The sequence below is a fragment of the Manis pentadactyla genome, chromosome 5 (genome assembly GCF_030020395.1).
Source record: "Manis pentadactyla isolate mManPen7 chromosome 5, mManPen7.hap1, whole genome shotgun sequence".
In the NCBI taxonomy this organism is placed as follows: domain Eukaryota; kingdom Metazoa; phylum Chordata; class Mammalia; order Pholidota; family Manidae; genus Manis; species Manis pentadactyla.
Window position 1 is genome coordinate 85,914,371 of NC_080023.1, and position 13,750 is coordinate 85,928,120.

The 13,750-nt window shown below is 34.2% G+C and overlaps 1 protein-coding gene across 9 annotated transcripts in view; it reads left to right on the plus strand.

Annotated features, from left to right (window-relative positions):
• The window catches only part of BANK1 (B cell scaffold protein with ankyrin repeats 1), a 303,826-nt gene that overhangs the window by 239,409 nt on the left and 50,667 nt on the right, over nt 1–13,750 (plus strand). For all 9 annotated transcript variants that reach the window (XR_008997811.1, XR_008997812.1, XM_036879201.2 and 6 more), the window contains exon 8: nt 11,183–11,261. Coding sequence is in view for 7 of the 9 variants with exons in the window: in XM_036879201.2 (XP_036735096.2) it covers nt 11,183–11,261 (79 nt within the window). In the remaining 2 variants the exon portion in view is untranslated. The remainder of the gene's footprint in view (nt 1–11,182; nt 11,262–13,750) is intronic.

The window sequence follows — 13,750 nt, forward strand, 5'->3', positions numbered from 1 at the left end:
TCAACTTTATAGTTAGGCACATATCTTTATAAAACTTCAAAATGTCCTCAAACAAAGGGCATAATATTTAATTTTTTATTCATTCATTTACATCAGTTAATAAATGCAAATCCCAGTAAAGTTACTCAATCCTTATATTACTGTTTTACTTACATGATCCATAACAATGTAAAATGGTTCAAATATCTGAATGTAATGCCACAATCTAGATGACCTAATGATTCATAATCATATTTAGGTAAGCTAAGCCATTGTTGTTTTCTATAGAGTTTTACCCCAAACAGCTTCAGAGGCATTTTCAGACAAAATGAATCACATAAAATACACTATCTATTGGCATATGGATTTCCTTTTCACTTTTTATAGGCTTTATTTTTTTAGAGAAGTTCTAGATTTACAATAAAATTGAGAGGAAGGTACAGTTTCTCATATACTCCCTGCCCCTACACATACATAGCCTCCTGCATTATCACTGTTATTCACCAGAGTGGTACATTTTTTAATCAAGGTGAACCTGCACTGACACATCATAATCACTCAAAGTCCATAGGTTACCTTAGGGTTCACGCTTGGTGTGGCATACATATTGGTTTGAAAAAATATACATGATATATATATACATGATATGGTAATTATATATATCCATCATCATAATCGCATAGAAAGTAATTTCACTGCCCTAAAAACCCTCTGTGCTCTGCCTATTCATCTCTCTCCCTATTCCCCTTCCCCAGAAACCACTGATCTTTTTACTGTCTCCACAGTTTTGTCTTTCCCAGATTGTCATATAATTGGAATCATAAGTATGTAGCCTTTCAGATTGGCTTTTATCATTTAGTAATATGCACTTAAGTTTCCTCTATGTCTTTTCATGGTTTGATAGTTCATATCTTTTTAGCACTGAATAATATTCCACTATCTGGATGTAGCAGTTTAATTTTCCATTCACCTCCTGAAGGACATCTTGGTTACTTCTAAGTTTTGACAGTTATGAATAACACTGTGCTATAAACATTCATGTACAGATTTTTGTGTAGAACTATTTTTTCAACTCCTTTGGGAAAATAGCAAGGAGTGAGATTGCTAGGTCATATGGTACGAGTGTGTTTAGTTTTGCAACAAACTGCCAAACTGCCTTCCAAAGTAGCTGAACCATTTTGCATTCCCACCAGCAATGGGTGAGAGTTCCTGTTGCTCCACATCCTCGTCAGCATTTGGTGGTGTCAGTGCTCTGGATTTTGGTCATCCTGGTAGATGTGTGGCACTATCTCATTTTGCAGTAATTACAGTATATAAACAGCAGCATCCTGAGTCTTGGCTGGGGCCCCACAAAATAAAATTTATTTCATTGTTACAAGTGAAAAGCTTTCAGATTTCTGTGCTTAAGAAAATGGTGTTTTTCTTCCAAAGTGAGCTTATTGGTTTTATGGATTCTTTTCTATTTTGATTTACATGAAGGCATGGGAGAAATATATTTTTTAAATATGTAACAATATTGTTTCTTGTACCACAAAAGGTTTCTTTTTCATTTTACCTGACATGAACTGCAGATTTATTTTCAGCAGGTCTGTTCTGTTAGCAGTTTTTCAAGTTTATTCTAGTACAGGTTTTCGTTGTTTTTTGGTACATAAACATCCTTTTTGTCTATGTTCCTTAAGTAGATCTGTAACTAGGTAATATCTAAGAGTATACAGCCTGCATACTTATCAAGGGTAAGGTCTTCTGACAATTGATTTGAATGGGTTCTGGTAAATTGAGGGGATAAAAATGGTGGCTTTTAATAAGGAAAATTATTCATTGAAGGTGCAATGTGTGTCTCCCAGGTTTCTCTGATTATGATACTGCCCTGCTACTGAATGATATTGAGATCATTTTTAATTCAACTCCATAATTTAAATTAAAATTGTAAAGTATATACTTAGAGTACTTATGGTGTGTTGCAGTATATAAAAAAATATTGAACCCACATATATGAAAGAAGTAATTTTTGTATATGTTTATCTGTAGTAACTTTGTCCAACAGGAGCGCTGTCTTCTGAATTGTTAGCTGCCTTTAAATTGAAGGTTTGAGGCTAGAAATTTTATTTACTATCCCCCAATGTCCTCATGAATTTATAGTTCAACTTTCCTATTTATCTTTCATGTTTTTAATGCTCTGATAAATAAGAATTGACTTTTCTAATTCTGTTTGGAATTGAGGAATTATTACCACCAAATTAACATATATTGGGAATATATTTGCAACAATATAAGTTTTAAGACACGTTCTGTTTAATTTGTCCAAAAAAAACACTTATTTTCTAATAGCAATACTATAAACTTAAAGGGGCTTTTGTTTCATTTGTCAAATAACACATTATCTAACGACTGAAGAGTATAATCTTTGTGGGAAATTGCTGGGTCTTTAAGTGGTATTTTATGTTTACTTCTGGCTTGGATTTCAGAAACCACTTGCTCCTCTGTTTTTAGATAAATGAAATGTCCAACAACTGTGATAATGACAATGATAGCTTTTTATTACTCAGCTTGCTTTCCTCCATTTGGTTTTCTTTAACCATTACTCAAATTATGAAAGGCTCAGAAAAAAGGAAAAAAAAAAGATTACCAGTAATAGTCAACATAAATGTAAACCTGGCTACCTCTTCGCTAACTCCACTCTGCTAACTTGGAAATATGTAAATCCATCCATTATTTAGTGCATATTTAGTTTTTCTCCAAAGTAAAAGCATGGTTTTTGCAAATTTGATTTTATTGAAATATTCAAAACAGCATAATTATTCATATTCTTGACATAGTGGTCTTTTGTGTTTCCTCTACAAAACTTTTTTTTAGATTTATGATTTTGAAACTAAAACTGATTTCAAGATTTTAGATTGTCAATAGCAAAGCTCTATGTTGCTATGTGGTATATGCTTTTGTTCTCCTTATAGCAATAGAAAAGCAGGTTAAGGTAATGAATGCAGCAATCACAGGTGTGTGGTTCATGAAAGCCAAATTCTTGAATCCATTCAGAACTGATCATTTGTATACATTGTATCTCATCCATGGCCAGTTTCTTCTTCCCTACTGTTGCCACACCTGGTAAGAAATACCCTTCTCAGTTAGCACCTGTCCCTCATATATCATTTTGTGCAGGAAGAAGACACACTAGGTTTAATATTAGATTAAATAAGTCCTTTTTGTAACATCAACATTATAAAATCAAATATACATCATTTGGAAATTAAACACTGCAGAATCATTTGAGAGACCCCTCTCCTCACAACCCTGCTGACATCCAACTCCTAGGGTGCCTTATATATCATAGTCTATGGAAATGGTGCCCTAAGAGAATTTCAGTATACAGCCTATACAACCATACTCAGTAGCCCTGCTTAATTTCCATTAGCTTAATTGATCCAATATTGACCGATCATCACATCTGTCTTGTGACTCCTTGCACTTAAAAATAAAAATAATTTTTAAATTGTAAGCTGTAAAAAACCCCACTATTAAATGCAGGGCTTTTTTTATCCTTTATATTCCAGCTTGAACACAACTGATCTTTTCTCGGTCTTAGAGGTGAATAACGAAATTTTGACATAAACATGATTTGCAAAACTGAAAATCTAGGGCAACTTGAAATGTCATTCTGTAATAAAATAATGATCTTAATAAAGAAAACAGAGACAATAGTTGAGTGCTTTCTATGTGCCAAGCTCTATGCTAAGTACTTGATAAGTATTCTAATTTTCACAATAACCCTGTGATGTAACAAAAGTTTATGCTTATTTTTACATCCAGGGAGGCCAAGAGAGAGAAATGTTCTTAAATTCATATAGATAATAAATGGAAGAGTAAGATTTGAATCCAGATCTTCTTGACAATACTTCTGGACTCAAACTCTTAACCTATATAACCTACAGGTATTTATAGATGGGATGTTTAATAGTTATGTCATCATTATCCCCATCATCTAGGAATATTTCTAATATCCCGCAATTGGGACATATCAAGCAAATGTTGACTCCACTCTTCCTATCAAAATTCACATTGTCTCCCAAAATTTCACCTGCTTCTTCATTGGGTAGTTTTGCTCTTTGCTCTCTGCATATGGCCTGTTACACATAGCTTTTGGGTACACCACTCTACTTACCAAGAATACCCACATTCTTTCCTCTTCCACCAACTCATTTATTGTTTATTTATCATTAGCTGACCGAGCATGCATTAGTTTCTAGGATTAAATTCAAGATTTATCTCTCAAATTTTGTCCATCCTTCAAATGCCAGCTTTAGTTACTCCAACCAATAATAATGATTTCATTCTTCTTATCTTCTATTGTACTCTTTAGTCAGCCCAAACACTTAAGGGATTTCAATTGTTTCATATATTTCACTTTTATGTTCCTAGCTGACTATTCAGCTTCATGGGATTAAATTGAATGTCACATATTTTATATACCCCCTGGAAACTTGTGTAGTATTATAATAATATGCACATCACAGACATTTAAGAAATATTTATTGACTGATTAACCAAGGTTGGTGATAATTGTCATGCTTGAAAATGTGAGATGGCATGTCTAGACAATACACTAAGAATTTCCCTGAGTTCTTGCATGTTTCAGTAAAGTCACCTATTCTAGAAACTCATCCTTCAAGATGCTTTAGTTGAGTTCTGAATACCATTCCGAAATCAGAGGTTAATTAAGAGTGATTCTCTCCCTTTTAGCTTTGACTTTTTACTTGTGTCATTGTACCCTGCTTCTAATGATCTCTGACATTTTTCTCTTGTTTTTCTTTTTATATTTTATTTGTGGATATTTCTAACTTCATTTCTGAATACATTTAAAATTTTTCTGTGTATTGTTCAGAAGCACCTAGTACACAATCAATCCATTTAACTTCATGGAAAGCTTTTCATTTTTAGAAAGAAATATTTAATATTTGATTAAATATAATTTATAGTCTTGCTCAGTTGCTTGTATCTGAGTACTTTTTTGTTATCTTTATAACTTAACTTGGATTTTCTGCTTAGTTTTTCTTCACTTCAATTATATCAGCCTGTCTTCATAGTTAAAAGTCTTATTGATCAAATTAAAAGTTTATTTAACTATCATACAATTAGCTACTTTCTGTTTTCCCAAGTTGGTAAATTTCTTAACTTAATAAAGAAATGGGGAAGACTCACCCTTTAATAACTATATACCCACTCCAGATATATTTTCAAGTATTACATGAATCAATGCAAAGGATATTTAAGATGTTGATATTATAATTTGACCTCAAACTCTCACCTGAAATTGCATAGGAGAGGTGATTTTAATCAGGGTCCTCATTTCTAAATAACGAGAGTTCTTTGAAGGGGTATCCTGAAAAAGAGTACTGTAAGAATTAGAGCTGGTTACCAGATCTCACTGAGTTGCATAGAAACTTACATAGTCATATTTACCCCTTTCCTCCAGCCTTTGACATCAAAGCTGTAAAAAATCTTGTTTATCCCATCTCCTTGATATTTATTAACTCGGCCTTCACCATTAAATATTTTCTTTCACTAGTCCTCTGTACCCTTCATCTTGACTATTAAAATAGTCCGCTCTCCCTCTTGCCCACTGTTATTAGAATCATGCTTTTAAATATAGACAAGAACATGCTACTTGCCATTTCTTAGGAAATAATTACATATTCAAAACCACTTAAAACTTTATAAAACCTTAACGCACCACCACATCTTGACACTCAGATACATCCCACCATGCAACCTAATCAAAACCAAATAGGAACCAAGCACCAAGTCTTCATACTGTTTCAATCATGCTCGCCCATCAGCCAAGAATTTGCTTCCGCACTTTGTAGATCAAGACCATACTTTCCCTTAAGATTCACCCTGAATACCATGTACTTGAAAATATTCTCTGTTTTATCCACTCAGTGGAAATGACTGCATGTTTCTATCTTATAACATTTCACAAGTATATGTACATTTTGAAAGCTTGTTTCATTTTAGCTTTTCTGTATGCCTTCTCTTCCCCCTGGCTGTAAAATGTTTGAGGTTTGGGATCATGAAATTTCCATCTTTGTGTCTCACATACTGCCTGGTATGGTGTTGGGTGCGTGTGTGCTCTGAGTGTCATTACCTGCTGTCTCCATACTCCTCACCTGCAATAAAGTGTTCTTTTGATGACATCTTTAACTTGTTTTTTGAAAACTATCTTCAACACAATTTCCCTGGGCACATCATGGTTCTGGAAACTCTGTACATGATGCCTTCCTTTCTGTACTCCCCTTTTATTCTTTGAGGTTCTTAATCCAGCATGAATTCATAAAATTCCCCAATTCCCCTCACCAGGGTGACCAGTGACCTTCATTGAAAAATTTTATAAACTGTTTTCAAACTTCTTCCCTTTCACTTACGGTGAGGCATTTAATATTGTGACCTACTTGAAACCCTCTGTCTTAGTCTACTCAGACTTCTATAATAAAAATTTCATAATTTTTGTTAGAGGAGTCTGGGAATTTGTGCTAGAGTCCAGGAATTCCAAGATCGTGGTCCCAGCAGATTCCTTGTGGGACAAGGGAACTCTTCTTGGCTCACAGACAGCCATCTTTTTCCTGTGTCTGCATAGGACAGGAGGGGTGGAAGACTTCTGTGGGTCCCCTTTACAATGACACTGATCCCATTTGTGAGGGCTTTGCCCTCATTCCCGAATCACCTCCCAAAGATCACCTCCAAATGCCATCACCTAGGAGATTAGAATTTCAACATATGAATTTGGGGGTAGGGACACAAACATTCAATCGAAAGCAGCCTATCTCCTGATTTTTCTGATCTCTCTCTGTCTAGATTTTTCCCCTTTGCTTCTATGACTGTTTCTTTGAGTATCTTTTACTAAATCCTAGAATCTAGACCTCAGAAAAGTTTGAAGCAAATGACATATTCAAGAATCATGGTGATATAAATTACAAACAGTGGAGTGGGTAAGAACACCTAGAGAAAATACATTCTGTAAGAGAAGAAAAGAAAAAGGAGAGGGGAGAAGAGAAGAGGTGAAAGTATGGAACCCAGGAAAAGCTAGTAATAACATATAAAGAGGGTTGAGCAATGTGGACCATACGCTGCACTTAAAAAAACTTTTGCTTGGAAAAATAACCAAATCATTACATTTTTCTTGTGACACATTGTTTTAGTATTATATCAGTATACGAACAAGAGAATAAGCAAGTAGAGTGGTTATGCACAGATTCCTTTCAGACTTTGGATGCTATAATTTTAAATGAAGATAACTAATTTTTTACAATTACAACTACAATCCCAGCATAGGAATGGATTTTAATTTTATCATTGCCTTTTTAGTGACAGAGATGGCTGAAGTCAAACCAAACATATGGTCTAATAAAGGTGCTGGTTCCTCATAGATGAAACCACACTATGCTGGGTTTGCAACAAACACTATCAAATGGGGGTAAAATGGAATTAAAAAGGTTAGGTGCCCAAGCCTGAAGTTCATAGCTGTAAAGAGAGCTGCATCATGGCCAGAGGTTAATACCAAAAGCTTGTCTGAAAAAATAGAACATATATCCTCTGTAAGTTATTCTAATGAAATTTTATCCCATACTAAAAGCAAGTGTCCACTTTTCCCCCAAGTTTAACTGTTCCACATCTACTTTATTCTTTCTTCATTCTTCTCTCAACCCCGGACAGAGTTCCTATTTAATTTTTAGACTCAGAATTTCAATTCCTAAAATAAAAAAGAAGTTTTCATGAGAAGTTATCTGAATCTTCTTTTAGACCATATTCCTAAGTGGCCTAAGGAGAAACAAATTGTCTTAAAGGTTGTGATGAGAGTTAAGATATTATATTCCCACAAGGTGCTTTTGAAAATTTTTTTGAGATTCTGTGTTTGCTGTTATTCATAGCTTTAGTATAAGACTGTTCATTATTCTTAACATTTAGTAAGAATAAGCTTTATTATTTCAGTTGGAATATTATCAGATTCTGCAGTATGTTACATTCATTTGAGGTATATATAATAAATTATAGGTGAATTTGTTAGTCTTCAACCATATATGTATTTTCTTATGCTCATTCCATAGACCACCATTTTGAAGCTGGCAAAATCATTTATGATCAACATTGTGGAAAGTTAGGAAAGAGTTGGGCTAATTACAAATATCTTCAGAATCTTATAAAAAGATTTAGAAACCAACTGCCATGTAAAGACTGTTTTTATTCACTCCCTCAAAATCAGAATATTATGATCAATTTGTACAGTACTATGTGCCAAAGCCATGTGGAGCTTTACATTTCTCACTCAACAAGAAGTTCTCTTTTCAGTTTATCTTTCATAATGAATGATTTTAATTTCAGTAAGCATTGTGTACTGGAAGGGATATCTATGGTCTGGAGTATTATGCTGAGCATCTTCAGCTAATAGATTTTATTGTTTAACCTGGATTTTTCATTTAGAGAAGTGGAATTAGGGAAAATGCGAAGATGATTTTTCAATCCAATTCCTCACCCAAAAAAGCAACTGAATAAAATCTTGGCCCTGATCATCTGATTATTTCTTATTTCTCCATTGAACCTATAAGGACTGAGTCAGTGTAGGGAAAGAAAGAAATATTGTATTCTATTAATTTTATAATTTTTTTTCTTCCTCTCCTAACAAAAAGGTGCTGTTTCTGAGAGTGGGAATTAGCTCCTCTCTCTTTTTATTTTCCTTAATTGCTGACAGAATATTTTACACATTACAGGCCTACATAAATATTTGACAAATGAAGTCAGATTCTAGCCACAGGAAGAAAGAGACATATTAAAATAAAGAATCAAGTGTCTCTTTTTCCAATTTTTACCCTGTCTATTAGCTTATAAATTATAGAAGTGTTTTTAGTAACAAAATCATACTGCCACACTTTGATCAGATAGAAAGTTTATATTCCAGTGATTTCTCTGTCACAGCAGAACTAGAGACACACAGTTGAGAAGAAAAAAGTTAAATAATTATTGGTTCATTGTTGATCATGCCCCCATCAAACTGATGTGGTCACACACTTGCTTAAATATAGATCTATGCTCTGTATGATGATGGAAAGCCTACTATGTGCAGGTCACAATTGTTTAGTTTTTACTCTGTGGCATGTGGTGGGTGTGGTATGTGATTTGCTAGCATTATTCTAATTTAACTCTCTCAACAAATTGATGGCCTAGATATTATTGTCCACCTTTTACAGGATAGAATATTGAGATTTAGAGTTAAGTATCTTGGCTGATGTCACACCACTGATAAATAATAGAGGTATGATGGTTCCTAGATTGACTTCAAAATGAGTGCTCTGCAGTGGCACCACACTGCCACGTATTAAAGGCATTAGATGTCAAAGTGCCACCATGCTTGCCCTTGAAGCCATCATCGGTGTCATTAGCAGTTATGAATATATCACTGTAGCTACCATATTTTCCAAAATGACTGTAAGAAAAGTAAGAAGTGTTTTTCAGTGTAAATATTTCTAAACAAACATCTTTTTATTCCTAAGAAAACAATCACTCTCTGCATAGCCTGATTATACAAAGTAACAGTTTTACAAAATACTTATGAAAGTACTCAAATTAGTCGAACTCAGCTGTTTTTCAAATTTGGAACCTACTTCCTCAGAGACGTTTTTGGGCTTGTGTGTTTATTTGTACAAATGTCATACAGTTAAAGTTGTGACATAAAAATGATTCCATTAGGTTTCAGCCTCTGCACACAAACACCTATACACTGGCCTACAGTCTCTTTATTTACACTGGTGTTAGGCACATAAGGTCTAAGTTTGTGAATAATATATAGAAAAATTTCACATTATCCCTGAAATCTTTGAAAGCTATTCCTATTATTCAACTAATAAAAACTTCCTTGATAGGATTTTAAAAGTGTTATGGACTTTTTAAATATATACTTGATCTACCTAATGAAATAAATATAGAGGTCAGGCTAATTGGAAATAAAGAATGGCTATATTAAACAATGCCTTTAATATCAAAGCACACAAATACCAACCAGCATGTCAGTCTCCCTGGTAAAGTTACATGAGTTTCCATATTAGCATTTGATTGAATCCAGCAAGGGGAAAGTAAGATTTAAATAGAAAATGACCTTCTGCATCAGGCTCCCTAAAAAATACTAAAGAGATTTTTGTGTTCATGATTCTACTGGAAATCAAAGACTGTTGCTTCTCTGGACAACATTAGTTTAAAAAAGAAGAAATTCCACTGGGCTCCCTTTGCCAAAGTGGGTGACCATCCAAGGTGATAAAGTCATTATGCAGGTCAAATACCCTTGCATACAAAAGCTGCTATAAATTTAATAATGCTTTAATATGGATGCTTCTAATTTCTAAAGGGACTCCCAAATGCAGAGCAAATGGCCTAACATTTCAATCAATTTTATTAAGAACAAATGCATAAATAACTGGGAGTTCATGGTAACAAAATGTGACCTATGTTAATGCAACCAAATTCTATCACTTTCTCTAGATGCTTTGCACAAAGAGAACTGTCAGTGGTATTAGCTTTTCCCATGAACACCAACACATTCCACTACTGTAGACCCTATGTCTCCTTCATCAGAGTATAAATAAAGAGCAGTGATTCCAGAGATAACAGATTTCTCAATAATTCTCCTGTCTTAGTGTAATGGAACTGATTTCAGAAACACAAACACAAAGTCCCTTAATTAGTTTCTTTTTTATTCTTAAAGAGGGAAAATAAACCGCTTTTCAATCTCAGTGTCTTTCACTGTGTAATCATATGTGATGTAATTACAAACATCTTTGAACTGGTAAAAATACAGAAACATTAAAAGGAAGCAAAACTAACGGCTTTTATCTGAAATAGTTGCGTTCAGTTTTTTTTTTAGGAAGTTTGTATTATACCTAAATTTCATACTTATTGCTTTGAATCTTAAAGTAGTTTCATTTTTAAATGAATTTGTTTATTATAAATATTCTATTACCCCAGTTGTACTTTTAATATTATGTGTCATTGAACAATTATAGATGACACAAATATATAATAGCTAAGACATATAATATACTCAAAGGATTTAAATAAAAACCTTAAAACCATTTATTTCCATAGGTATTAACTTTCCATTTGATATATGTGAAAATACAGATTTATTAAGATTAATGCATGTTACTGAAAATTACATTTTTTTCAGATCCAAGAAGTTAGCAGAAATAATGAGCAAGAAAGTGACTATGAAGAGGATATTACCTCGTTGTCTATGTATTTATCTGGTAAGTGTTCCTATATATTATGTGTATATGTAACATTTATATTAAGATATGTTTTAATAGGTAAAAAAGCAAGACTGAAAAGAGCATGGAAAGTGTGGTGAGCATGGAAGGTTACTTAATTAACTGAATGACTTTTAGTTTCTAATAAGGGAGATATATTTCTATATTATCTTGCTAATTTAAATAATTCTAATAAGTTCTATAATCAAACGCCAGTTTTTCCTACCCAAAGAAAATACACCAGTCAGGTTAATGTAAATATTCTGACTATTTGACTATATATTTTCAGTTTGAGTTTTTTGTTTGTTTGTTTAAACAAAGTCACACTCTTTTCAAACTTTAGTTTTCTCTGCTAGGAAATAAGTTTAGATCAGGTCCCTCTCTGAGGCCCTAACCAGCTGTAGTTGGATGTAATTCTATATGCTAATATCTGAAGACTAACTCAGAGTTTTCCTATGTGTATAGAACTCTATCCATTATGCCATACCCCACTGGTATATAACAGCATGCTAAACATCTTTACCAGCATGTCTGAAAGGCATCCCCCCCACCCAATATTTCCAAATCTGAAAACCTTAATTCCTGCCACTCCCAAACCTGCTCCACCTCTTGACTTCCCCATCTCAGTAAGGGAACACTCCTTCCTTGTTCAGTTTAGTCCAGAAACCCTGGAGTCACCTTCAGCTTTTTAACTTCCTCTCCCACTCTATTCCAACTTGTCAGTTAATACTGTTGACTCTACCTTCAAAATAGAGCCAGCATTCAGCCTTTCCTCACCCTTTCGTTGTGATTGGTCCTGATCCAGATTGCCATCACCCCTCGCCTTGGTTAGGCAAAGCACAGTTCTCAATGGAGGGCTATTTTCTGTCCCCAACAGAGGGTATTTGTCAATGAATGGAGATTTTTTTATTGTCATGACTTGAGAAGGGAGGTTTGCAACTGGCATTTAGTGGAAAGAGACACCAGAAATGCTGCTAAATATTCTACCATGCACAGGCCATGCCCCATACAACACAGGATTATCTGGTCCAAAATGTCAGCAGTATTGCTGTTAAGAAGCCCTGCAGTAGCACCATCCATGGTTGCTTACCCTAGTGCTCCATGCTTCATGAAGGAATGAATCATTCTTCTGCTCCGAATTCTGCAGTACCTTCCCATCATACTTATAATCCTCATCATGACCTAAAAGGTTCTAAATAGTTTTTTGGTCCTATCCCTGCCATTCTTTTGCTTGTTCACAGACACAATGGCATCTCACACATCAAGCATATTCTTGCCTCAGACATTTGCACTTTTAACAGTGCACAGTTGATGGTCAACCAAACATTATTGACCAGTTTTTCAAATGATAGGCTGACCTGCAAATTAAATAAAATTAAATACAATGTCTTAATTAACATACTTTAGCAAAACCAGTAAACTCCTTCAAACATAATTGCAGAACACAAAGCAATGCTGAATATTAATGTTGATGAATTAATGCACTGTTTTAAAGTTATACATTTTATTGTCACTCCTAATGATAATAAATGTGATGATAAAGGCCATTATTGATAATGACCATATATTCTTTATGACATTTAATCCTCAGAAGAATTGCCTATAATAAGAAAACATTACATCAGCTATTTCTACAGTTTGGACCTAGAACTGTCTCATAAATGAAATTCTGTGTGACGCAAGCTTCAGGCTCTTTTATGGGATAAAGGGTGAAGCACAGGTCATGCTAAGTCTGTAGATTTCCATGGTATCACCATTGCTATGAAACTTGCTAAAACCCACTATATCTGACTGTCCGGGATGGGATTCAAGGCATATGCATATCAGACAGGGACCAAGGAGACTCTGTTGCTTAGACAGCATATACCATAAAGCATGAAGGGCAGCTACTAGTAATCTTCTATAACATGAATGTAATTCTAGTTTGATGATCAGTTTGCACAGAGAGAAATCATGAAGTCCCTCTGCTATCCTGAGCAGTAATTTCTTAGCAGTCACTCCATCATCTACTTCATCAACATTTCTAGAGACTGCTTTATCTCAGGCTCGGTGTTTGGTGTCAGAGGTAGAAAAATGAATGAAATCTGTGCAAATATCTGTGAAGGAATGAAAGATGGTCTGCTCTGCCCAGACTAGTAATTAAAGAATCTTGGTTTGCAATTCTACAACTGGCAGCTATATCTTTCTCCCATGAAAGAAGAAAAAAAATAAAATAAAATCCATGCAGAAATATGGAGTACCATTATGGGCATGATTTTTCCACATGACCAATTTTTCTTCCATTGCTGAAAAATTTCTACAGTGTAGCTCTTCGATTTAAAAAAGAATTCCTTTCCCTCTATATTCTGCTGTTTGGCTTCTTTAGCTATATTTTAGTTCAGCAACAGATACTCTGATACACAACTAATTTGTTTTCTGTTGTATTGACAATGAAAACAATTCGCATAATCCCTCCAATATAAAGATTCCAAAGTTCATTTAAAATTTTT